The 26,967-nt window shown below is 34.2% G+C and overlaps 2 protein-coding genes across 6 annotated transcripts; both read left to right on the top strand.

Annotated features, from left to right (window-relative positions):
• Positions 1 to 606: 606 nt before the first annotated feature.
• LOC148202618 (uncharacterized) lies at positions 607 to 15,180 on the top strand. The gene is made up of 11 exons (XM_088110466.1): positions 607 to 880; positions 980 to 1,047; positions 2,301 to 2,382; positions 2,968 to 3,051; positions 3,926 to 3,965; positions 4,623 to 4,668; positions 5,958 to 6,016; positions 7,987 to 8,054; positions 8,222 to 8,305; positions 8,389 to 8,453; positions 14,760 to 15,180. Exons 1-11 carry the CDS (start codon positions 825 to 827, stop codon positions 14,858 to 14,860), a joined length of 753 nt encoding a protein of 250 aa, XP_087966592.1. The 5' UTR covers positions 607 to 824; the 3' UTR covers positions 14,861 to 15,180.
• A 7,111-nt stretch (positions 15,181 to 22,291) lies between these two features.
• On the top strand, positions 22,292 to 26,750 carry LOC148202617 (nuclear transcription factor Y subunit A-9-like). Of its 5 annotated transcripts, none has more exons than XM_088110464.1 (8): positions 22,292 to 22,485; positions 22,646 to 22,707; positions 23,060 to 23,220; positions 24,031 to 24,137; positions 24,325 to 24,393; positions 25,051 to 25,215; positions 25,548 to 25,934; positions 26,496 to 26,750. In XM_088110464.1, the coding sequence occupies exons 3-7, from the start codon at positions 23,076 to 23,078 to the stop codon at positions 25,902 to 25,904; spliced, it is 843 nt and encodes a 280-aa protein (XP_087966590.1). In that variant the 5' UTR covers positions 22,292 to 22,485; positions 22,646 to 22,707; positions 23,060 to 23,075; the 3' UTR covers positions 25,905 to 25,934; positions 26,496 to 26,750. The 5 variants fall into 5 exon arrangements, with proteins under 5 accessions (XP_087966590.1, XP_087966589.1, XP_087966587.1 ...); XM_088110463.1 differs by lacking the exon at positions 22,646 to 22,707 and adding an exon at positions 22,750 to 22,835 and having other exon boundaries at positions 22,293 to 22,485; XM_088110461.1 differs by having other exon boundaries at positions 22,293 to 22,485; positions 22,646 to 22,835.
• The last annotated feature ends 217 nt before the right edge of the window (positions 26,751 to 26,967 follow it).

The following is a 26,967-nucleotide window of genomic DNA, read 5'->3' as shown; positions in this document are numbered from 1 at the left end:
ACAGATGGCGTCAGCGCATGCAGAGGGTGAATTTCCCTTCCCGCGCTGGACGAACGTCCATCCTCTGCACGCCACTTGTTTTCCACCAACATTTTTGGACGTTCCCTCAGTGACACATGGCCGGCGCATGCAGAGTGGGTTTTGACGTGGCACAGTGCATTAAATGGGGTTCAGAGTGTGTGATTAAAGCGCTTAATTATTCAGGTTCTCACAACAAGTACTCATTCATTCGGTTTGGAAATTAAAGACAAAAAACTAAGGATAACCCTATAACATAGACTTAAGACGATGTTAGAAGATTGACAAAAGAAAAATATGAAGGAGTGTTAATTGTGATTCTTGACTCATGTACCGTCTATTTCTTTTTTTAAAGCTTTCAAATTGTATAATTTAATCTATTTTTTTCTTAATCTTACTCAACTTATGCTAGTTATATTTTATTTTCAAATTATATAATTAAAAAAAAACAGAAATTGATTTTTTTTATATGACTGTGCAAGAGGGGTTTTGGAGATATAAGAAGAAACTATTCTTTTTAATACGTACACGATTCGACCGTGTTTTAAAAAGGTTGTATGTTTTTTGTGAATTAATTTCTTTTGTATTTTTCTGAGAAGATTTTGTGGTGTTATAAAGTGAAAAAAATTTGTCATTAGGGAGATTATTATAAAAAATATTTAAATTAAATAAGAAAAGGGTTAGAGTTAAGGGTTGCAGAAGTGAGGAAACCCAATTTGAGGGTTGTTTTGCCTTCACAGGGAAAGGGCAAAGCAAAGGAAACAAAATTCCAATTGCTTTACTTCATTTTTCTTGTTCTCATAACCATGGCATCGTTTGGGTCCCTCAAATCCACCATTTTCGACAAAGAAGAGAGAAAGCAGTAAGCACTGTTTGTTTTTTTTTAATAATAATTTGATTCGTTTGGATTCGGGCGAATTCTATTTTGATAAACCTAACTTTATCCTAATTGGAATCGCAGGCAGTATCAGTGGCATATTCGAGGCCTCAATGCATACGACCGTCACAAAAAATTCATCAATGATTACGGTAATGTTTCTGCAACAAAATCTTTAATCATATATTATTATTATTATTAGTTTTTTTTTTTAAATAAAGTACTGTTGAAAAAATTCCTGTTTCTTGATGAATGTTGTTTTGGTTTGGTATAACAATTGTAGTTTTGTTTAGCGTTGATGGACAATAAGGATCTGAACATATTTATGCCTGTTGAAGTGGTTGGTTCCTTATAACAATGTCCTATAGCAAATGGGTGATGAACAGTTTCCTCCACTGAGATGAAAGGAGGCTACAATCATCCTTACATGTGTTTAATTATGTTATGAAAGCTTTAATCATTTATTATTGAATACTTAGGTTACCTCAAAAATAAAATCAAAGTTCTTTCGAAGAAGTTTCGTTTCGTGATAGAAATGGTTTTGTTTAGGGTTGATGGACTGTAAGGAACTGAACAAATTCATAGTTTTCTATTTGGCTGGTTCATATAATAATGTCCTATAGCGAATGGATGATGAACAGTTTCCTCCACTGAGTTGGAAGGAGGCTACAATCATCCTGATACTAGTATTGAAGTATGGATCTCATTTCTCTAAAGTGAAATGTGAGCAAAGTAATCTGGATTGTTGATGAGGAAATCAGCTGTTGATGTACTTGTTATGGCTCACATGCATAAGAAATCATGAATATATTAATATATTAACAGTTCATTTTTATCATCAGATTACTGTACCTTGGTCACTTCAGAGGATCTGTATCTTTAAAAATACCCATCTTTGCACGTACCACTGATTTTTTCTTTTGTTACTAGCAAGTTCTGCTAATTCAGAGCAAAAGGAGTAGCGGTAGACAAGTTTGTTTGTATTCTTCTTTGTTCCTTGTGTTGGTGATCAGAATGTGTTGGCAGCTTTGTTTTATTTGTTTCCAGTGACCTGTTGGAAATTTGATGGAGCGATAAATAACTAATAAAATGATACCTTGATCGGAATTGCCTTTTGGGTAATTTAATTTTCTAGAAAACTACAACGAAATTGTTTAATTGGGATAACTAGCCCCAAACTACTGAGAATAGGGCTTATTCTACTGCTGTTGCCATGACGGATGTTATCATCTACTGTAGTTTACTGAATTATTTTCTGTTTATCTGCTTGTAGTTATTTACCATCTAGGTCCTGCTAGAGAATACTTCAGTTTTTGGTGAAATTTCAGCTTAGTTTTTCTTTGGTTTAACTGTATTCTTTCTCATCCAGAATTTCTTCTTAGATTTTCTCTTTTTGTAACTACAGTTAATTTTTATGGAAAAGAACGACCTTCAAACTTGAAGTTGCCTATTAAAACAGATCAAGATACACTGAGAGAAGGATACAGGTAAGCTTGTTATATTGCCTTATTTAAGCTAAAGCTGGTGGAGTTTGTTTCCTTTTGTTATATTGCTTGAAACTGTTGCCTTGGCTTAGTTTTTCTTCTCTTGTTTTACAATAAGAAATAAGCCTGCCCTCCTTACTTTTTCCAGTTAAATTTCTATTATTTTCCTTACTCCTTTTTCACATTTAGTGGCTATCCCTTTTATCTTCGAGATTTCTTTTATGATAGAATCTACAACATTTCCATGTGTTTTCTTAAAACTTTTATGTGATTTTACCTAGCTATGCGAGTGAAATCATGATCAGAGGAGTACGGGATGCCCTACTTATATTTGACCCTCGTATGAAATCAGCCTTTTCCTAGCAATAGCGTAATGGGTTTCTGTCATTTCATGCGTGTTCAACTCCATTGAAAGTATTGTGAATCTGAATTTTTTACCCTACATAAGATACTTTTGAATCTTACCTTATGAAGATGAATTTCTTTTTTATTATTGGGAACGAATTTTACCTTCCTGCATTATCATCTCTTCTCTCAATTTGTTTATCTGTGTCAGAATTTTAATGTTGCTAATCCAAATATTGCAAGATTCATTCGGTCAGAGGAAGATGATATGAATCCATCGTGGGAACAAAGGCTAGTCAAGCGTTATTATGACAAGCTTTTTAAGGAGTATCCTTTGCAAACATGTCCATTATTTTAGTAGTACTATTTATATGGTAGGAGTGATGGTTTCTTTTATTTATTTATGTAATATTAGCATTTGGTTTTAATTTGAAGTTTGATGAAATTAGTTGGTTTTGGAATACGAACAATGCACATGTAAGAGAACAAAGCACATGTAAGAGATTTAGAGATTTCTATGGATTAGATTTTGCATCCAATTTACCAACTTGGTCCCTCTTCCATTGAGCATTTTATATAAAATAACTTACATGAAAGGAATAAGAAGTTTATGATTGACATTGCTTCTGACTCATACCAATATGGGAATGACAGTTGTGGACTGGAGTCTAAGTACTTACCTTCATTTGTCCTGTATATTTAAATCTTGATATTTTTGTTCTCTAGAGTAAATTTTGTTTTCGTTTCGTTTTTTCCCTAAATAATTGAACTTCTGCAATCTCTTTTTGATGGCATCATGGCAAATGAGACTAAGGAAATACTATCATTAATTACATATATGATCTGTCCTTCCATAACTACAAGGCATTTCCCTTTGGAACCTGAACTTATTGGGGCCATTCTATAGAGCAGTCTGTCCTTTTGTTTCTCCCAATGATTTATCTCTTTCTCGCCTTAACAACTTGGAGCTTTTTTACTTTGTACCTAGTATACCAGACATTTGTGAATTTTTATTTGATAAATCTTTTGCTGACTTCATTTGTGAATATTACCCAAAAGTAGTTTTGGCCTGGAGTTTGTTGATGGGAAAATACTGATATTTATTTGTTTTTATCATGGTTTACCACCTTGCATTAACCAACTAATTTTAGGGCTATTGAATTTTGTTGTACTTGTTTGCTTGTACCTTAATCCTTTCAAGATACTGCCTAGCTGACATGTCACAATACAAGAGTGGTAAGGTAATTATTCATTACTTTTAGAATATATCTTTTCGGATTGCTAAATTTGGCAATCTTTTGTGCTTATTCTTGTGACTGAAACTCTAGTTTGGTCTTCAAGAGATATGGTCAGTATCAATTGAGCCCCTGACAATTTTTTGCATCAGTTTACTTCCTGAAAGTTAATATTTCCATTCTGTATTTTTCCAGATGTAGCAAAGTGTACAGAAGGATTCAATCTATTGAGGGCTTGAATGATGCTGACCCTTTCTCTTTGGACATATAAAATAATGGTTTAATCATTTTATTTTGGTTTTGGTAAATCACTCTGGCACCTATGGGCAATAATTTTTTACCTATTTCTCCACCTTTTTGCCTGAACACGTTGTTGAGCTGCCACTAGTCGGTAGTCATTATACCTTATATCTTACTGGCTCAACTATATTCATAGATTCCTGTGAAAAAGCATCGTAATCTTTTTTTGAAAGTATCAAAAGCTATTTTGCATTATTATTTTGTAAAGTAAACTGCTTAAAATTTTGAGTTAAAGAAGAGGTGTTTTCTTTATATGTTTTTCATGGGGTCTTGGTGATCGAGGGATTTTATGAAGTCTAGAAACACATTTTAAGTAGAGTACATCATTAATGTTATGCTGATAAATTGCATTTTTCTTTTTAGATTGGCCTCAGGTGGAGGACAGAGAAGGAAGTCATGTCTGGCAAAGGTATCAAAAGTTATTTCACTGGCTATAGTATTTTAATATAAATTGGGTAAGTACCCAAACACTAGCGGAACTCACCTCCAAAAGCTAGCTATAGGGGTAATGACCAAACACTTAAATACTTCACCAAATATCCCATACTGCTTGATGTGGGCTTTGACACCCCATAATACGCAAGATCTTATCAAATTGCTAGCAAGAAGAGAAACTTGTTGGTTAAAAATTAATGTCTAATGTATTTAAGTTTAATTTAGTTTCACTTCACCTACTTTGTACAGGCAATTAAATGTTATTCGTTAATTAATGTCTAATTTATTTAAGTTTAATTTAGTTTCACTTCACCTACTTTTTACAGGCAGTTAAATGTTATTCGTTTTATAAACTAATCTTTAGAGTGGCCAATTGTTCAACTGAACCCTTTTAATAGAAAAACAGACACCCTCTTAGAAAAAAAAATTTGAAATGTGAAGTAGAATTTGTTGGCTTTTAAAGGATGCTCTATTGATGATATTACTTTCTTTTCGGACTTGTTGGCTTTGTGTCTACATCTTTAATTCTCTAAATTGTCGCGGAAACTCTTATTTATTTAATTTTTAAAAAGAACACCTTGGGAAAGAAGAAACTTCTTTTAAGACATCAAATTTCAAGTCCTAATCCACCTTCATTCTTGGGCCTGCAACAGATCTCCTGTGTCCTAACATACAAAATGGTCTCTTCTGTGTTTGTTCACACCTCATCACCAAGCAAAGGATAGTAGATGAAAATGTAATACAAAACAGGTCTGGATGAGGGTAAATTACCATCCACTTCCATAAGATTAAGAAGCAGCTTTAGGATTAAACTAAGTAACTCCGAAGTCAACACAGTTTTAGAACCTCACAACCAGCTGCCTTCACTACTTCACACAGGTAAAAAATATATCAGTTCTTTACTTTTAAACCAGCCCGCTCACTCATAGCAAAGTGCCAAGTTTAACCTTTAAATTGGAGATAGCATGGGTAAACATAAGAATGGAAAGAACCTTTGAAAAGACATTACTATCCTCCATGAGAGTTTGCTTTGCAAAACTAAAGGAGCAGAACATCACAAAAGATTTATAATTTTTTTAATATACTGAGTGTGGGATAAAAGGTGACACAAGAGAAGGGACAATACGGCTCTAAATATTTTATATTTACTAAACCTGGTTTCAAATTTTATCCACAATAGAGTGAGAAAAAAGTAGTTGTTTTCATTTGTTCTGTTTGGAATCCTTCTCAGACTTAAAATTGATTGGTAATGCAACTTTCCAGGCCAGTTCATATGTGGTAACAAGCATTGCAATGAGAAAGATGGTTTAACAAGCTACGAGGTAAGCATTTTATGCTGATAACTAAACAATTGGCTTTGGGTAGTCTAATTGCGTCAATTGATCCTACCTAGTAGGTAAAGGATTTGTTATTTTATATGTTTTGTCTTTGTTTTGGATTGTGTTATGCTGTTTACTATGTTTGGTTTCAGTGCAAGTGTTTTGGTTCAGTGTATAATGGTCATAAATAATTAGAAAGAGAAACACTAATTACACACTCTCAAATAAACTCTTCATCATTGATTGAAATTTATTGGGGATCATTACATTTGTGGGTTCTGTTCCCAATTTCTTTAGTTCCACTCCACTTACAATAGTGGTTCTGATAAATTTCAACCCATGATAGTGTGAAAGAAATGTGTTCATAAACACTCTTCTAATTAGGAGTAATATATGTTTGCTTTATTATACGAATTATATCAATATAAATGTTGAATCCATGGGTGTAGTCGAAATATGCATTTTTTAGCATCATGGCTAGTTTTCGTGCAAGTGTCTTAGTTCATTGTGTCAGAGCGGCTGCAGCGGAATGGTTAGCGTGGGATAACAAACCAAGAGGGTTTTTAATACGAACGTGTACCTTTTAAATTTCTTCTCAATTTTACTTACTAAGCAGATAATATAAATGAATAACAAGAGTAAAGTTGAGAGAAATTTGCACAGATGATTTTATCCTGGTTCGGATCTTACCAATCCTACGTCCAGTCGCTTATCTCAAAACAAGATAAACAGTTCACTACTCACAAAACGATTACAAATTACAATCACAAAGAAATAATTTGTAAAAGTTTAGATCACCTCTCTTGAGACCACAAGAGATGAACCTGCACCTCCTTTGAGTCTTCACAAAGGATGAAACACTTCCTCCGAATACTTCACGAAGGATGAACTTCCTCTTCCGAACACCTCCTCAGACACACTAAGGATGAACCGGCTATTTCCTCTGTCACCGCAGCAGCACTTCACTAGTTCCACAGACACGAGTTTCACAAGCCGAACAAGAACACACAAATCTCAATGATTTCTAAGTACTAAAGCACAAGGGAAGAGTTTCTGTTGATGGAAAATGAGAGCCTATTTATAGACTCAAGCAAATACTCTTCCGTTCTTAGTTTCCAGCCATTTAATGCTTTTAATCGATTAATATCATTGTTAATCGATTAAAACGAGTGCAACGGCTAGTTTTAACGGCTAGAAAACTCCAACGGTCACTTTTAATGATTAATTTACATTTTAATCGATTAAAGTAAGTTTTAATCGATTATTACGAAGCCAGCTAGAGTTTTTCAGCTCCTATCGATTTAATCGATTATTACTAGACTTAATTGATTAATACGGTACATTTTTTACTCTAAACATCAAATTTGAACTATGAAAGCACATGGAACCAAAAACTACTAAGAATCTAAGTCCTAAACACTTAATTCCAATTACTACAAAAGCTTTATATAATAATACAAGTCTTCAAATGATCTTCTTGAAACTTGATACTTCTTGACTTGATTTGGACATCATCAAAACTTCTTCATCATTTTGCTAACACATTGTATCATGTTAATATAATCCCAAAAGAGAAACACTAATAACACTTTCGGATACACTCTTTAATTGGTTGAAATGAACTGGGAATAATTAAATTATTTGGATCCTGCTCCCAATTTTATTAGTTCCACTTTTAATTTTGTGATTCTTAATATATTTCAATCAATGATAATATGTTATGAACACACCTCTAATTATGAACATGATATGTTTGATTTATTCTATACATTCTATAAGTATAAATGTTGGATCCATTGGTATAGTTGAGATATGTGTTTTTCTGCATATGCTTATATTTTTTTTTCTCTCAACACACTTCTTTGTTGATTATTCTATAAGCAGCTTTGTTATGTTTGAGGGCCAAGGAGATTAATTTGTGAATATCTCATCACGTGTTTCCAATGCTTTATTCTATTTGCTCCATATTACAGGTGAACTTTTGTTACTTTGAAGCTGGAGAAAACAAACAAGCCCTAGTTAAGTTGGTAACATGTGAGCGGTGAGTCAGTGTGTGCCAATGCTGGTTTTGTGTATATGCCGTTGTCTTTCTTCCATACCAAATGTTAGTACTTGTGCTATTAAGGGTTTTGTGTGACTTTTTACTCATTGAAGGTTGTGCAAAAATCAACTTTGTATTTCATTTTTTTCTTGGTTATTTTTTAATAGATGTGCATGCAAACTCAACTATAAGAGGAAGAAAGAAAAGGAGCAGTTAGAAAAAAGGCAACAAGATCAAGATAGGCGAAAGAGGTAAGAACAATGCTCTCCCTGATCATACTTTTTCCCCCTCTTTTTGGCTAGAAGAAGTGGAGATTAAGTTCTTTTATTTATAGGAATCGTTCAAAGAGTGATGATGATCTAGATGATTACCAAGAAAGCGACGAGAGAAAGAGAAAAGGTTTGAACTTACACTACCTTTATAAGTTCAGTTCCAGTTTTACATATTGGCATGAAAATCTGTGTTTTTGATTTATAATTTATTAATGTTGAAGAATCGACTTGGATAATTTATCATTTGTATGAGAAAGATTAGAGAGTTTTCCCACATGTATAGCAGAGTCCAGTTCCTTCAGAGTGTACAGCACCTGTGCTCAGCTTTCAACCGAAACAAAAATAATAGAATGCTAAGCCTCTTTCCCTCTCTTGCCACTACCTTGTCATACTCATTACATGTGATAGGTTCTCTCATTCCCATAGATTTCTCTCCCACCCCTTCTTCAATATACTTGCCAAATCTTATGCCCCTAATTTGGTTGCACCTGCAAATGCTCCGCATTCTCGATTGGGGCCTTCACTTCTGTGGCCCTAACACATTCCATTCCTGTTGATTCATCTAAGCATAACCAAATATGTAATGCACCAATTGTTGTGCTTGATACTCTAATTTATTTAACGAAGACTGACAATGCGTTTCATATCTTTTAGTAGGCTTGTTTGGTTTTGTAATGATTAATTTTCCATCCTATTTTCTTAAAATTCAATTGAATTGTACTTGAAAGGAAAACATTAGAGGGGATTTTCCAAGCTTTCAAAATGTATGTGGATATGAGGTTATTGTATTGTAGCTTCTACTCTTAGAATATTTGCCTAATCTTTGGTCATTATCTTTAGCCTCTTTCTCAAAGCTTGTCCACTTGTTATAATTAATCTTGTTGTAAATTAAGACATGTCTAATGAGCAGTTTGGTTGGAAAACTGTTTAAAAGCATTTTTCTGGAAATGAAAAACATTGGGACTAGTTTCTGATCGCTATAATGACATGACACCTTGTTCTAATAGGGTAAAAAATTTGACTGGTAGCAATTGGTCAAATTAAAACATACATCTTTTCTCTGATTTGAATGGTGATTCTAGGGAAATGTGATTCATCTGTGTTTAAGCATGATGAATGAAAAGCTCACTGTCTGCTTGACTTGCTTCTCTATTGCTCCATCCAAATGTTTGCAAAACCTTTATATGCTTCTGAAATATTGTTAGGTTCTCTAATCAAGAACCTAAGGGAAAACAATTTTACACACCAAAAAGCACACACTCACAACATAGAATTGTATAATCTCCTTTGTATTAACAACCATCCAGCATGTCTGATACAATGGGTTTCTCAGAGAGCTTAACCTCCCCCTACAGGACCTATGGGTACCTGTCAACTAATAAGACTTCAAAAACTAACTCTCGCCTAACAGCCCAACCCCCTTTTATACCAACCTACCTAACTGCCTTGGCAGTTAGGCTGTATAACATCTCTCCTTCTCCTATACACCAGTAGTTTCCTATCATTACGCCCCTCCTCTCCAACAACCTTGTCCCCAAGGTTGAATTCAAGATACTGTTCCTGCATAGTCGCCACATCTTCCCACGTCGCTCCCTCTTGTCCTCCTTCTTGCCACTCAACCAAAACCTGAGGTATTTCTTCTGCTCCCATTTGTCTCTGCCTCCTGTCCAGCAGTTTGACAGGCCAAAACATGGGTCCCTCTGCCTGCAACTCAGCTGGAAGTTCCTTTTCAACCCTCTGCTCTCCCACCGCTTTCTTCAATTGGGATACGTGAAAAATTGGGTGTATCCGGGCTGTCTCGGGTAATTGTAAACGAAAAGCTACCTTCCCCACCTGCTGTAACACCCGAAAAGGCCCATAGTAGCGTGCTGAAAGTTTCGGATGTAAGCGGACTGGCATGGATGACTGTCTGTGGGGTCTAATCTTTAAGTAGACCCAATCCCCTACATTAACATTCGCTGCCCTCCTCCGTTTATTCGCCTGTTTAACCATTGCCTCCTGAGACTGCCTTAAATGTATCTTGAGTTGTTTTAGAGCCTCATCTCTGGTCATCAAATCTTGGGCCACAGTCTCCACCGCCGTCTCTCCTGGAATAAAACGACTCAAGGTTGGTGGTGCTCGCCCATAGACAATTTCGAATGGGGAACACCTTGCTGCACTTTGGTAACTGGTATTATACCAGTATTCGGCCCATGATAGCATCTGCTTCCAACTCCTAGGCTGCTCGGAGCAAAAACACCTCAAATACCCCTCCAAGATTCTGTTCAATACTTCTGTTTGGCCATCCGTTTCTGGATGGTAGGCCGTGCTCATTTTGAGCTGGGTACCTTGCATTTTGAAAAGCTCCCTCCAGAACACACTTAAAAATAGGGGATCCCTATCACTGACTATGGATACAGGGATCCTGTGCAGCCGTACTATGTCTTGGATGAATGCTTCTGCTACAGTACGAGCCGAATATGGATGTTTTAGCGCTATGAAGTGGCCATATTTACTGAGTCTGTCGACCACTACCAGTATCGCGTCAAAACCCTGAGATTTGGGTAACTTCACAATAAAATCAAGGCTTACCTCCTCCCAAATAGCCTGAGGAATGGACAGAGGTTGTAGGAGACCCTGGGGGGAAGCAGCCAAGTACTTATGCTGCTGACAAATCACACACCTCGCCACAAACTCAGTAATCGTTTTCTTCATTCCCAACCAATACAGTGATTGAGCTATTCGCCGGTATGTGCGAAAAACCCCCGAATGGCCTCCGGTGCTTGTCACGTGAAACTCCGCTAACAACTTGGGAATCCAACCTGATTTAGCCGATAATACCAATCTCCCTTTGTAGTGTAAACGATCATTCTCTAACGTGTAAGATGCGTGGCTGTTTGGGTTCCCCCGGATATCCTCCATTATTTTTCTAAGTGTGTCATCCTCCTCCACTTCTCTTAATATTTCCTGGAAATCATGCCAGTATGGTCTGGAGATAGCCCGCAACTCTCCCTCCTCCATACCTCCTTCTTCCTTTCTAGACAAAGCATCCGCAACCCTGTTTGAGCTTCCCGTTTTGTAAACGATATCAAAATCATAGCCCATTAATTTAGCTATCCAATTCTGTTGGCTATGGGTGGTAATCCTCTGTTGTAACAAGTATTTTAGGCTTCGCTGATCTGAATGGACCACAAACCTCCTCCCTAATAGATAGGGCCGCCAGTGTTGGATGGCCATTACCAAGGCCATCAATTCTTTCTCGTATATGGACTTACTACGGGACCCTTCTGATAACGCCTTGCTAAAGAAAGCAATTGGCTTTCGGTTTTGCATCAACACAGCCCCCACTCCACTCCCCGATGCATCGCACTCCACATGAAATTCCTGAGTAAAATCAGGCAACACCAAAACTGGTGCCGACGTCATAGCAGATTTCAGAGCGGCCATAGCTGTCCGAGCTCGTTCTGACCATTCAAACTTCCCTTTTTTTAATAATTCCGTCAGGGGTTTGGCCAACTCCCCGTATCTCTGGACGAACCTCCTGTAGTAACCTGTTAAGCCTAAAAAACCCCTTAGCGCCTTCAAATTCCTAGGCTCTTCCCACTCCAGCACAGCCTTAATCTTATCTCGGTCCATCTCCACTCCTTTCTCTGAAATCTGATGGCCAAGATATTGAATTTTTTGCTTCCCAAACTCGCATTTTTTTTGATTTGCCACCCAACTCTGTTGCTCCAGCAACTGCAGCACCAGTTTCAAATGTTTCAGATGCTCTGCCCACGTGGTACTGTACACTAAAATATCATCGAAAAAGACGAGTACCCACTTCCTCAAGTAAGGCGACATTAAGCTGTTCATAGCACTTTGGAATGTCGCCGGAGCGTTTGTTAATCCGAAGGGCATCACCAAAAATTCAAACAGGCCCTGATGTGTTCGGAAAGCAGTTTTATGAATATCGTCTTCCCCCATTCGTATCTGATGATAACCGGCCTTGAGATCCAGCTTGGAAAAATACCTTGCACCCTTGAGCTCATCCAGCAGCTCCTCAATCACGGGTATTGGGAATTTATCGGGAACGGTAGCCTTGTTCAGCGCCCTGTAGTCCACGCAGAATCGCCAACTCCCGTCTTTCTTCTTCACCAAAATCACGGGACTGGAGTACGGGCTTTGACTTGGCCGTATAATTCCCGCTTTCAGCATATCTTTGACCTGTGTTTCAATCTCTTCCTTCATGAGGTATGGGTACCGATAGGGGCGGACATTTATGGGATTGATCCCCTCTTTAAGCACAATCCTGTGTTGTGCGTTTCGGTGGGGAGGTAACCCTTCTCTCTCCTGGAACACCCGATAGTGGGTCTGCAAAACTGCTCTCAGCTCCACTCCCTGCTCTTCTGTCAAATCATCCGTCAACTTACCGACTGGCTCCTGCTCCACTAGGCCCAAATCCCAAACCAATATCCATGACTCAGCATCCACTATCTTCAACAATGCTTCTGGCTTCACCAGCTGTCTGGACAGCGCTGGGTCTCCTTTTATAATCCTCTTCTCGCCCTCCACGACATACTTCATGAACATCTCTTTCCAGTTGATCACTACTTCCCCTAATGTCGCCAACCACGCGATTCCCAGTATCACATCAACACCCCCTAGTTCAAACACATGCAATTCTTCCTCCACGGTGACGTCTCCCAATTTTAATCCAACCTTCTCACATCGTCCACTCGTCCATTTCTTATGCCCATCACCTAGACTCACAGCGTACGCCGGCGTATCTGTCATCGACAATCGCAACTCATCCACCACGCTCCGACTAATGAAGTTGTGGCTGGCCCCGCTATCGATGAGGACTACCACCCTCTTTTCCCCAATCAACTCGGCCAACTTCATGGTCTTGGGAGGCATCATCCCTTCCGCTGAACACGCGGATAATTCCATATGATTATTTTCCGAGTTCGACTCTTCAACCGCCTCTTCCTCCTCGTCCTCCGCTAACAACAAAACTCATAGGCTTTTCTCCGAACACCGATGACCCGGAGCAAATGGGCCCCCGCACCTAAAACACCTACCTTCTTCCCTCCTCTTCAGAAACTCGGGATAAGGTAAGTTTCTTACCATTCTTCCCCTGTTATCGCCTCCCGCGGTGGTATTACCTCTTGCATGTATATTACTCGCCGTCGACGATACTTCCCTTCTGGTCGTACCAACTCCCTCGCCCCCCCCCCCCCCCCCCCCCCCCCCCGCGCGCGCGCGCGTAGTGAAATTCCGATCGCTGTCGTTTCTAACGATCGTCGAAGAGCCTCGCGTACTCACTGCATTAACTTTCACCCCGTTCCAGACGCCTCCGCGTGCTCTGTTCATGGCGTCTTCCACATCTCTCGCCACCCTTATGGCGATCATCAAATCTGGCGGATCTTGGATTCGTACTTGGCCTTTGATATCTTCGCGTAGCCCCGCTAAAAAGAATCCCAATATCAGCTCCTCCGCCAGCCCCTGGGTCTGGCCCAATAGTGTCTCAAAACTCCTGACAAATTCCTCCACCGTCCCATCTTGCCTCAGTGTCGCCATCTATTCGTACACGGTCCCCCTGAACCCACCTCCGAAGCGATTAATCAGCCCAGCTTTCAATCCCAGCCAAGAACGATTCTTGGTTTTTTCCCTCCTATATTTCAACCAATAACTCGCGCTCCCTTCCATGCTAATGTATGCAAGTTCAACCTTATCCTCCTCAGCCACCCTCTGTATGTCAAAAAACCGTTCCGCTCTGTTAATCCAACTATGCGGCTGCACCCCTTCAAACGATGGCAATTCCACTCTCTTCCGCCAATTCGGAGGTAATCCCCCATTGTCGCGTCGTTCGGCGTTATGTATCTCGGGGTTATCATTCACAGAGTTGCTACTCCCTTCCGTGCCACCTCCCTGCTGATTCTGAACTCCCCCTATCATCCTCATCATTTGCTGTAAGTCGCGTCTGATCGCGGCCGCCTCATCTTTAATTCCCTCCACCGTAATCTCCAGATTGTCCAATCTCCCCTCCGTTTGGCTATTCATCGCTGATCCTTTCGCCTTCTTGATCCGACAGGTCGGACCAATTGTTAGGTTCTCTAATCAAGAACCTAAGGGAAAACAATTTTACACACCAAAAAGCACACACTCACAACATAGAATTGTATAATCTCCTTTGTATTAACAACCATCCAGCATGTCTGATACAATGGGTTTCTCAGAGAGCTTAACCTCCCCCTACAGGACCTATGGGTACCTGTCAACTAATAAGACTTCAAAAACTAACTCTCGCCTAACAGCCCAACCCCCTTTTATACCAACCTACATAACTGCCTTGGCAGTTAGGCTGTATAACATCTCTCCTTCTCCTATACACCAGTAGTTTCCTATCAAATATTGTCCTTAAATTTAATTGTAGTTACAAACTTTAACTTTCTTGACAATGTATTTACAGGCAAAAAGGCTTTGACTTCGTCCAGTCGTAAAATTATTGATGATGATGACCATGACGACGATGATAACTTAGATGAGTTTCTTGAGGGTATGTTTCCTTGATCTTGGCTGATCGGCTGTCACACCTTAAAAGTGCTTCCGGGCATCAAAGCTGAGCAAACAGAAAAACGATAGGTTGCATGTGTATAGTGTTGTCTCAATAATGAAAATTGCATATCAGAATGATCTGCTTCATGACCCTGAACTGGTTTTACCATATATAATGGACAAAAGTTGGTTGTCTGATGTATTTTTAATGTGAAACGCATGCAGCAGCTATTGTGAATGTGCGTATTTTGATGTCATGATTTTTGTATGTGACTTCAAAATATGATAAAATTCGAAGTATGTCATGTTATATAATGGTTTGTGCATGAAGTGTATGATGTTGTATCACTAGGATTTTCATTCATTGAGATTTTTCCTCTCATTAGTTTAAACTGTAAAGTTTATTAAATAAAACATGAAGAGAAACCATCAAAGCTTAAAGATTTTGCAATTATGATCACTACTTTTAATTCAAGTCCCTCTCAATATAGGACATTAGTCTTTTAAATTTAGTTGGTGTTACTAAGTTGGTGAGTGTATCAATCAATGAAATTAACATTGAGAGAAAGGGTTGTCTTATTTCATGTGACACCTTTAAAATAAATTATAAAATACAGAAAGTAAAAAATAAAATGATTCACATATATCACATTTCTGAATAAAACTCAAAATAAATATAAAATAAGTATTATTACATATCTTAAGTTCTCAGTGTTATCCTATTTTTTTTATTATATTTCAATCGTGTAAAGTATATATACATTATCTACACTTATATCAATCTTATAAAGTTGACTTTTATCTTATTTGAAAAATTAATATATTGTATAAATACTGAAAATAGTGTTAGAATTGAGTTTTCTCCATCTAACAATCCCACTATCACATATAGATACGTGATTTCAATTACTTAATACTACTGAATTTTATATTTCATTACAAATTAATTTGGAAATTCTAAGGATCTCAACTTGATAATCAATTTCCCTATGACCATATCAACACTCTAGCTTTGTTCCCAACAATCAGAACTATTTTATGATTTTATTTAAATATTTTGATTTTTATAAATCAGAAATTCATTCAATATTTTTATTTTTGTTGAACTAAATGGGTATTCTTCAAAGTGAGAAACCTTCATTTAGATGTACTTTACTTTTAAACTCAAATAGATAAATGTCCTAAAAGTAATATTAACCAGGAAAAACCTACACTTATCAACATTAAGAATAATAATGTACTCAAATATATAAATGAAAATGTTATATATTTATTTTGATCAGACATAAATCAATCTAAAATTAAAATTGGGATGATAAAATAGATTATATATGATGGTAAGACACCAAAGTGGTTGGACTTATTCAATGTCTTTTGTTGTTATCACACTCTAAATAGTATTGACATCGATTTATTGAAAGGAACCATTGACTTTTTTTAACAAAAATAAAACTATATTAAAATAAATAAATAAAATTAAAAGATAGCATTGAATAATTCTAACAATGTTTTAAAAAATATTAAATTAAAAATATATTTAATAATATAAATATTTTATAAATTCTTTCGTCTTATATATCCTGAAATTGGTGAGATAGAATGGACTGTAAATTAAAAGGAAAATGTGTTTTAGAAACCCTTTAAAATAAAGTTTTTGATTCCTTCATGATTAAATTACTAAGTATAGTGTAATAAAACAAATTCAGATTAAAAAGAAGTTGTGTTTGGTTTATGGGAAAACAAAGAAAGAATATATTATGCAGTGTCTGCCGTTTTGTCGCATACTGTGTTGTATTAAGAGTGTGTGTATTTTAACATCTGCTTTTAGGATAACAACAACATAAGTAACTAGTATTTAAATTTTCAAGGATAAAACATGCTTTTCTTCCTATAAAATGTCTAAAATCCAGTTTCTTTTCTAAAATTTTTCATTTTAATTAAAAATTAAATATGATTTTAATTCTTAAATTTTAATATTAAAATTAAAATTCATTTTTATTTCAAATTTTGAAATAATTTAATTTTTAAAGTTTAAAAATTAATAAATATAGTTTTCTTAATTCAATCATATTCAATTTTGTTGATAGATTAAATAAGATTGACGTTTAAACTATTTATACAATTGACAATTGATTTAAATATTAGTTTAAAACGTTTAATATATTAAAAGATTTAAAAACATTATTTAATTAATTTTTAAAGTTTAAAAATTAAAATGTATTGGTGTAAATGAACTTTAATTTTACATTAAAATTTAAGTGCTACAAATATATTTAATCCTTAATTATAAAATACATAACTTTTATATATATTTTCGATAAATATACGTTAGGCAATTTCTTCACTTGTATCTGCTATGGACCGTTTGATTCTATCTTTTGGGTAGTGTGAAGGTGTCCGGTCTCCAACGTTCACAGGTTCTCTTTGTCTTATGAGTAAAAATATAATTGATGAATATCTGTTTATGTTAATTTATGAGAATTATGGTTTCAAAACTGTGGAAGAGAATTCCAAGGAGGAATATCTAATTGATGGTTATGGAATTGTAAAGTATGAATATGGATATTACTAAGTTGGCGTTCATCCTAAAATTCTATGAGTATCATTCTCACATAGAGAGAGATATTTCATTTGTGAGAATAGCAGGAGGTCCCACCACCTTAGGGTGTCGAGGTAGGTATTATGGGATTAACCTTGGGTAGTAGCTTGATTGGTGTCAGCTGTTACACTACCACAAGCGGAAGGAAGATTGTAGCTACATATTCATACAATCCGGATGGTCAAGTCATAGTGTTCGATATATATATATATATATATATATATATATATATATATATATATATATATATATATATATATATATATATATATTATGGTGTTCATTTTGTATTTGATTGCTTGTATTCGGTGTTGGCATGAGGTAACTTTCGGTTTTGCATGGCTTGAAATTGTATGATATGTGTGTGTGTGTGTGTGTGTTTATAATTAAATTACATTAGCTCACCCTACTTTCTTGTTTTGTCTTGTATTGTCCGTTCGGTTTCTTTTTCTATTGCAATGATCATCCTGTGGATGTGAGCAGAAGGTGATGAGTGTTCGGTGGAACAAGCGTTGGAAGGCGAAGGTCCTGCAGCTTAGTTAGGACCGTTCGGTTTATTTCCTATGTTTTTGTATAAGACTTATGGTACTCTGTAAAGTTTTTAATTTTATAGTTATTTTGGATAACTGTACTGTTAAATACTTTACTAACTCTTGAAGAACTGATCTATCATATTATTATATGTGATTAATCTATGATATAGTATTATACTATATTTGGAATATTACAAAATATAAATATAAATAAATATATATATATATATATATATATATATATATATATATATATATATATATATATATATATATATATATATATATATATATATATTTCGGAATTAAGACTTCCTTCAACATTCAATAAGGTTTGTTATTGTTTATTTGCATAATATATTTATAGCAAGTCAAAATTAGACAATAAACATGAGAGTAAGTTATAAAGAACAAATAAGAAAGATATTTAAAATTCTAGATTATAACATCTAATAATGACATTTGAAATCTATTCAAAGTCATCGTATTCTTATTAAATCCAGTCACGCGTGTAAAAATCTATAATGCTCACAAATATTTATATATCAAGACTATTACTTAAAGAATATCTAGTGACACTTTTTGTAAGATCCATGTTAAACAAGTTTCATTAGATATTAACACTTTTTTTATATAATCATCTCACACTTCCAATCCACACCAACGAGGTAAGTTTAAGGTATTCAAAATTTTAGATTCATAGTATGTCAAATGTTCAAACTTTCCTTCATTTTTTTATTGTTTGATGTCTTAGTCTATGTAACACTGATCATTAGTGAAACTGGAATTCTTTTTCATAAATTTAACTAATTACACCACATCAAACTACAATTCATAAATCGTCCCAAATTTGTGATTTCAAATCATAGATCATATATCATTTGCATCTCGATTTCGTGCATATTTCTACATATGTATCAAAATTCAATTAAATTAAAGAAATAAATTATTTACACACACAAGTTAATAATTTCTATAAATAAACATATATTCACGTAACAAAAAACTTACAAAAGGGAAAATCACTTGAATATGGATGTTAGATGATATTTTACTTGACTAAAAATAGTTCCACTAAATGGGTATATTAGATGATACACTCATTGGAGTGGCTTACATTTGTTCAAGTGCATTTGCTTTTGGCTAGTGTATTAGATGAAGTACTCGTTGAAATTATACCTCTAGCTCATGAACACTTCTATAATGAATTTGAATCCTTAGAACTTCAAAAACACATTTTATTTCCATAAGACTATCCTTCAAACACAACAAAAGAAACATCTTACTTTTAAGGCTTAAAAGAAATTGAAAGTTCCACATAAGTAAAGAGACTTTAGCCTAACATTGCAAAACAAAGGCTCCATCCAGACAAAGAGAACATCATTTTCCACTAATAACCTTTTACAATACCATTACCAAAAAAGCTTTCAACTTACAAGCAGCACCATGTCTTTAAATTTTAGGTACAAATAAAAATCATAGTATGCATATGCAACTAAAGTTCGTCAAATTCTAAGTAACTGAAGAACCTTAGATGCACATACAATTGAAAAATATTTGACACACATGTAACATATGTTCTCCATAATTTATATATGTGACTGGAGAACTTAAGATGCACATGAAACTAAAAAATATCAGACATGCATACAATATAAACTTTAAACTCACCTAAAGAGTTTCAAACTTACATGAAACCTCTTCAGACTTAACATGCAACAACAATTATGCTACTAAAATCTTTACAAAAGTGTGTGCTTATGTTGAATTAGTTTAATTCAAGAATTGCAAGGATAAAAATAAATCCTTGCTTATGTTAATTAATAGAGATAAATTCTTAAATAGATAAAAATAAAAATAATACATATAATTAAACTAAAGAAGTCTAGTTAAAAGTTCTTTTTTTTTTTTAGTTTTTGTCGATGAGAGATATTGTGGGAATGAAATTTGATAAATTATATCACAAAGAAGTCTAGTTAAAAGTACTTGAATGTGTATAAAGACAACTTTGATTATAGGCAATTTTACTTTCAAGTAACAAGAGTTAATTATAGCATCAATAATTTGGATTAATGCTTAGATAGTTTAATTTGTATAATTGGTTGGATGAATTATTATGTATGAAAAAATGGCAATGTGGTGATTTAAACATAGCATATTTATTAGTTTTAGTATAATGTATTTTTTATTGACGTGTGAAATTTATCCTTTGAATTTATGTTGTTTGAGTAGTAGATCTCAATTGATGCTCAAATGATGAGTTATCATTGCATGCATCCTTTAATGTTAGTCAAGTGTCAATATGAATGCAAGCAATGAAAAACCACTTAAGTGTGATGAATGACAATGGTGTTTGCTATTTTGAAAGTTGTAAAACCATGTATTTAATATGAATTCTCAATCATAATATGGACGCTTAAGAAAAATATGGAGGTTCAAGCATTGATGTGAAGTAGTAAGAATGATGATTCTAGAATTTGTTGAGTTATACACTGTGATGTTTAAGTATTGGTATAAATCAAGTGATGACCGTTTAAGTGTGTTCAACATTTCAGGTTGACTAGAACTATAATCAAATTATACATTACAAAAATAATGTAATATTGCAAGGATTTATTTCCGACGGTTTCTGAAATCCTTGTAAATTTTTGATGATTTTCTTAAAATTGTAGCTAAGTTTTCATTATTTATTTTTTAAAATACGTTTCCGACAGTTTCTAAGTAAACCGCCGATAAGTGTTGGGAAATTTTTAAAAAGGTGATCTTTAAAAAGAAATAATAAATAATATTTGATTGTTATCCTGGTATAAAAAAATAAGGCTTTTAATATAAAATTTTGAACTTTAGGTTTGTGAGTGAAGAGTGAGTAAGCTAAGAGAGTTTAGGATGGTGCCACGTTTCTTTGTCGCTTACTCAACACAACACTCATCAAAGAGGTTGAGAAGTGCAACTAACACGTGCCTCATGCACGTGTCTTCCCCTCCTTCAATTTCTCCACAAAACGACAAAATTCTCACCATTTTCCAAACTCTGCTATGCCAACTGCAGTTAGTTGCCATTAAATATTTAAATGCATGTCTCTCTCACCTCCAGACAAACTATTCAAATAAATCCACCCAGTCACATCTTATCGTGGCACAAACAAATATTTAAATTATTGAATGGATAAAAATAATATTTAATTTTTAATTTTAAAATAATAAATTAAAAGTTTTACTTTTTTTTAAGAAATTTTAATTCATATTTATATTTCCAACTATATATATATATATATATATATATAATAATTATCATATTTTTAATTGATATAACTTTTTAATATGTTTTTTAAGTGAAAAATCAAATATTTTGATAATTGAAACAAAATAATCTATCCATATAAATGTTCATTGGATGGATGGAACTAATTAACTACTAAAATTCATTAAGGTTAATAATTTGATTATAAAACATGTAATTAAACCATCACCTAACATGAGACGTGGTTTTCTAAATACTAATCTTGATTAAATTTAGGAAAAAAAATTTCTAAAAACACAAATTTTTTAACAATATTTTTTATATGATATATATATTACTTTTTTACTAATTTATTATCAATAAAAATTTTATATATATATATATATATTTATTTATTTATTTATTTATTGTGTTAAAATACTGTCAAGAAAAAATTATATGAATTTATTATTATTACCTTAAATTTAGTATAAGTGGAAGGAGACAAGTTGATGGGTCTTTGTGGTGGGGCCATGCACATTGTTTGTGATTGCAACACGTTGTGGAATATATACAGGTGTCACAGTTAGGTGAGAATTTAATTATTATATATTTTAATATTAGTTCACAATTTTTTTTATCAATTTTTTATTTTATTATTTTATCTCCAAAATATAAACAATGTTATTCTCTTACGGAATATCCTTTTTACTACAATAATATATGAAGATTAATTATAATAAAAGTTATATAAGAAGGTAAAACTTTTTACACTTGTAATAAAGCATAGGTGTTCTAAACTTAAAAAAATGAAAGATGAAAAATTGAAGTATTATTCGATATTCTATATTGAGCTAGGTAACATGAAGATGAAGCTAGATATACTTTTCAACAATGTTTCTTCTTAAGTCTCATTCTATAATTGAGAAAAGGTGCAATTTTTGTCAACACATCATTGTTCTTACATTACACTCAAGTAATTAGGTAACGCAGGTTTCATTTTTTATTACATTTTCTCTTAGTTTTCTTCCAAAGGGGAGACATCAGACACTGACAAAGACCTTTGCGTGAAGTAGAAATAAAATATATTTCTTACATTTTCATCTTAGACGACAACAAAAAATTGTTTATTTATTTATTTATTTCCTTATTATTCGTAAAAGTTAATTCTCATTTTCATCACTGCATCATGCTCCATTGTCTCTGATGAGGTTGCAGGCTTTAGAGAAAGAGAGAGAATGGGTTTCGTCTTAATGCAATTCGGATTCTGAAAACTGAAGCTTTTCACAGTAAGTTCTTCTCAAGTTCCTGCCTTTGTTCTCTCAAGTCACAGTATCTCTAGTTTTTTATTCAAAGTTGACTTTAACTTTCTTGAGGGTGTTTTTCTGTTTGCTTGTTTGTTTGTATTCGTTTTCTTCATGATTAATGTTTGGAAAATTTTGTTTTCAGCATGCGTGTTAGGTTGGGAAGAAAGCATGGGAAAGGAAATTTTGAGTTTTCAATGGAAAAGGGTAGTCAATAATAGCATTACTTTTTTGTTTTTCCTTTTACAGTATAGGATTCCATGCTAGCTACAATCCCTAATCAAGAACAACAGAACTTGATAAAGCTCAAGTCTTTCTGGGATTTTGAGTGGAGGGTAAATCTTCAAAATTGTTTCAGTTCAGTTATAGATTCATTTTCACGGCATGCAATTCAGTCTCAACATCATTAAGCTTTTCCAGCTCTGTAATGGAGTTAACAGATTGAGATGTATTTGATCCTGAGCATCCTTTTTTCTTTTATGGCATGCTTTTTTCAACTTGATTATGTTCTTGTGCATCCATGGTTTTTGAATTTTGTTGTATCTTTGTGTGGTTCCAGGGAAAAATTTTCTAAGATGCCAGGAAAACCTGACTGTGATGATTACGGTGAGCAGATTCAGTTTCATCCTTGGTGGCGCGCAATTGGAGAAAATGCCTCCAAATCATCTTCAGCTGATCGGTTAAATGGTTCTCCTTCACTGCCTGAAACTGATAAGACAGGTGTCTGTCTATGATCCACCTATATTTCAATTTGTGATACTTTACTATTTACTGATACTTATCAATCAATAAAGTATCTAAATTATAAAGCTTTAATGTTTTTATGATGACAATAGTTTATGATTTTTTATTTTGACTTAATTCATTTGATTTTAATTTATATTCACACAATAGCAATCATATATTTTTCATGTTTTTAAGAATTTTGTACATTTTTTAATATGCATACATCACTTATGGTATCTTATTATGTGTCATATCCAATACACGTATCGTATCCATGCATCATATATACATGCATCATAGGTGCTTGTATTTTGGCCAGCATCTTATTAGACTTTTGCTTCATAATAATTTTATTTGTTACTATTTGGAATAACCAACTCCTGTTTTTCTCTTGTAATTCTAACTATTTGGAATAACCAACATGCTAGTGGTAATTTTCCACCATCTATTTGAACAGATAAGAGTGTAATTCTTGAGGTAATTCAGAGATCCAAGGGAATGAAAGACCTTCTTTTGCCCTAATTGGCATTGGGATTCAATTGACTGAGATTCCCTTTCTTGCTTTGGACAGCACTTATTAAGCTTTTGTTGTGTTAGCAAATGACTTCCATGTATACAGCAAGTAGTTTTTTCAAAGGAAATTCACTGACAAAAGATTCTAACTGTGTTAAAAAAATGAGAAAATTGTGTTTCAAATAATGACTTCTAATGGGTAAATTAAGAGTTCACCTTAATGCCTATCTCCACATGCATCAGCATTATATATGAATATAATGATACTGATAAGTTTCTTGTTGGCATCAGGTGGTAAAGAGTACCAAAACGTCAAACATGACTTGTCTTCAATCTCATTTAGCATGGACAAATACCTTGCTCCCAATCCTCACACAGAATTTGTTGGTCATTCAGTTGTAAGGCCTTTAAAATTACTTTTTGTAAGATAGTTAGGTACAGAGAACTTTTGTCACACACTGCATGAACCTTTCATTCATAGTTGTGAGTTTATAGCTCCTTAATATCTCCCATATTATGTAATTTCTTTTACATCTTTAAGGGTTTAAAAGTTAAGATTATAAGCTTCCTCAATATGTGATGCAGGTTTTGACATCTCCTTATTCAGATGCACAGTTTGGTCAAATATTGACTACTTATGGGCAACAGGTTATGGTATGATAAGTTGCAATTTTCTGTACAGTATTTGAGAAAATCCCATCTATTTAATGGGCTTGTTTATTTTTCAGTAAAAGGAATATTTTTTCGACATTTTATGATTTTGTGTCTCTCTAGTTGTATGTGGATTGATATTACCATTTGTAAGTAGTTTTTCTTTTCTTTTGTTTTGAATATGGTTTAGAAGTATTTAAGTAATCATATATTAGTGGATTAAATATGTTTTTACTCCTTAAACGTAAAATTGAAATTTGTCTTATCCCAAACTTTAATACATTTTTTATTTTCAAACTTAAAGAATGAACAGATATATCAAATTTTGGGATAGAGACGAATTCCAATTTTGTTTGTGTCCAAGTTTAGAGATTAAAAACATATTAACCTATATTAGTTTTTGGTTTTATAAATTGAGCATGCAATTTAATGTAATTCATTTTCTCTTTGGTATGTACTTTTTATAAACAAATTATTTGCACATGTTTTCATGATTGTGTACCATTGACGAGCATTACTTCTGCATCTAAATTTAAGTTCAACCTCCCTTTTCTTTCACTCTTTTGCCTGAGACTTTTATGACTTCTAATATTCTTGTTGAACCAAGTAAATGCAATACTATTTCATTGCTAGTCCTAACAGATACTGGTATGATGCTAGATAAACCCTCCATTGTATGGAATGCATCAAGCTAGAATGCCTTTGCCACTCGAAATGGAAGAGGAGCCTGTTTATGTCAATGCAAAGCAGTATCATGGTATTTTGAGGCGAAGACAGTCACGTGCTAAGGCCGAGCTTGAAAAGAAAGTAATCAGAAACAGAAAGGTATGGTTCATATTCAACTTATTTAGGAAGAGGATCATGCAGCTAAGAGGAATGGTCTATTATCATCAAAAGAATTAGAATGAAACAGAGTTGAAAAACAAAATAACTGTGAAGTTTAAACAAAATCACTTTGTTCTCTAAAGTGAATTTCTCCCTCTAGAGAATAAGAATCCAAATTACCTGTTTGTTGTATCAGTTTCACCTTGTCTCACCCTGGTTACTGGTGAGGTGCTTGTGAATGTTTTGTATTCACATAGTTTTATCTCAGTTCTTGCCATTGTTGTGGAATTGATCATTGCCATGGCCTCAGATGTTTCATTCATTTCTTACAGCCATACCTGCACGAATCTCGTCACCTACACGCCATGAGAAGGGCAAGAGGCAATGGTGGTCGCTTTCTCAACACAAAGAAGCTTGAAAATAACAGTTCTAGTGTCACTTCTGACGAAGGCAACAATAGTGGTGCAAACCCCTCAGCAAACTCATTTAACACTCTGCATAGGCTCACCAACAATGAGAATCTAGCCTCATCAAACATGGTTCAGGACATGCACAGAGTTCAGAGTTTCAACAATGGTTACCATAATGGAAATTGTCTTACAGCACTATACCTTTCACAAGTGAATGGAAAAAAGGAGGGAGGAGACTACTTTGGAAAAGAGAGAGACCCTCTTGGGGCTTTCAAATAGTACTTCCCTCTTCCATACAGCAACACTTAGGTACCAGAAAAAACAAGATATATATATATATATATATATATAAACTTTGATACGAAATTAGAATTTGTCTTTGTCCCATATAGTTTGATCTCCAAATTTTAATAATTAATAGATATAGTCTTTCTAATCTACCTGCATAAATTTTTTAGACTTGTCAAATGACGTTTCAAGCTAGCTTTTGAATTGTTTACACTGTTTGACATATTTCAACTCAAATGTCAACTAGACGTTGTTTAACACGTAAAAGAAAATTAAAGATATTGGATGAAGAAGACTATATTCATTCATTTTTTAAGTTTAAGGATCGAAATGTATCAAAATTTGATAAATAAACAAATTTCAATTTAACATCTAAGTTTCGGGACATGTTTAGTTGAAATTCTGGTCTTTGACCAGCTAAATTCTATATATTGGTTTATGCATGTTAAGTTTAGCTTATGGAGAAACTCATTTCAATCTTTCACTCTCAGAAGTGCTTATAGAAAAGTTTTGTTTGTTATTGTATAGTGAGCTTTTTGTTGAATTTGTCTGATGTCTGATGTGAGGTTTGATATTTTGCAGGTGAAGAAGGGCTTAATCTCATTCAACTTATGATGCTGTATTGAAGGCAAATCATTCTTGGCTCAGTTAAGTGGTGAGACCAGTGTCATGGTGTACTCTATTCCTTGTTTGGTCTCTCCCTTTGCTTTTGTTTTCTCTTTGCAAGTCCATTTGTTAATGGGATGACACAGAAAAGAAAAAATAACTTTGGTTTCAGAACTTTTTTATGCTTTGAACTATGCGACAGTTGATTAATCTTTGAAGTGATTTCAGACATATGCTGCATAAAACCTTAAAAACTCTCTCTGTTTTGTCCTATATTTTCTTGCACATTGTTATGCTTGAAGTTTGCATGAGTCATTTTTTGATCTTGTTGGCAATTTCGTTTTGCACCCCCACGATTTTCTTCATGCACCTCCATGGTGTGTGCAAAAGACAAAACTGTCCCTTTCATATCACCTTTGTCCTTCATGCACCTCCATGGGGTGTGCAA

Source organism: Vigna umbellata, chromosome 3 (assembly GCF_029865625.1).
Source record: "Vigna umbellata cultivar VRB3 chromosome 3, Vumbellata_1.0, whole genome shotgun sequence".
Taxonomy (NCBI): Eukaryota; Viridiplantae; Streptophyta; class Magnoliopsida; order Fabales; family Fabaceae; genus Vigna; species Vigna umbellata.
This window is presented reverse-complemented; position numbering and strand designations above follow the sequence as displayed.

Coding starts and splice junctions, on each gene's coding strand:
- LOC148202617 (XM_088110460.1), top strand. Junction 23,221..24,030: donor GCCTGAAACTGATAAGACAG/GTGTCTGTCTAT, acceptor TGTTGGCATCAG/GTGGTAAAGAGTACCAAAAC. Junction 25,216..25,547: donor AAGTAATCAGAAACAGAAAG/GTATGGTTCATA, acceptor CATTTCTTACAG/CCATACCTGCACGAATCTCG.
- LOC148202618 (XM_088110466.1), top strand. CDS start 825: ATGGCATCGTTTGGGTCCCTCAAATCCACCATTTTCGACAAAGAAGAG. Junction 6,017..7,986: donor ATGGTTTAACAAGCTACGAG/GTAAGCATTTTA, acceptor TCCATATTACAG/GTGAACTTTTGTTACTTTGA. Junction 8,454..14,759: donor CGACGAGAGAAAGAGAAAAG/GTTTGAACTTAC, acceptor ATGTATTTACAG/GCAAAAAGGCTTTGACTTCG.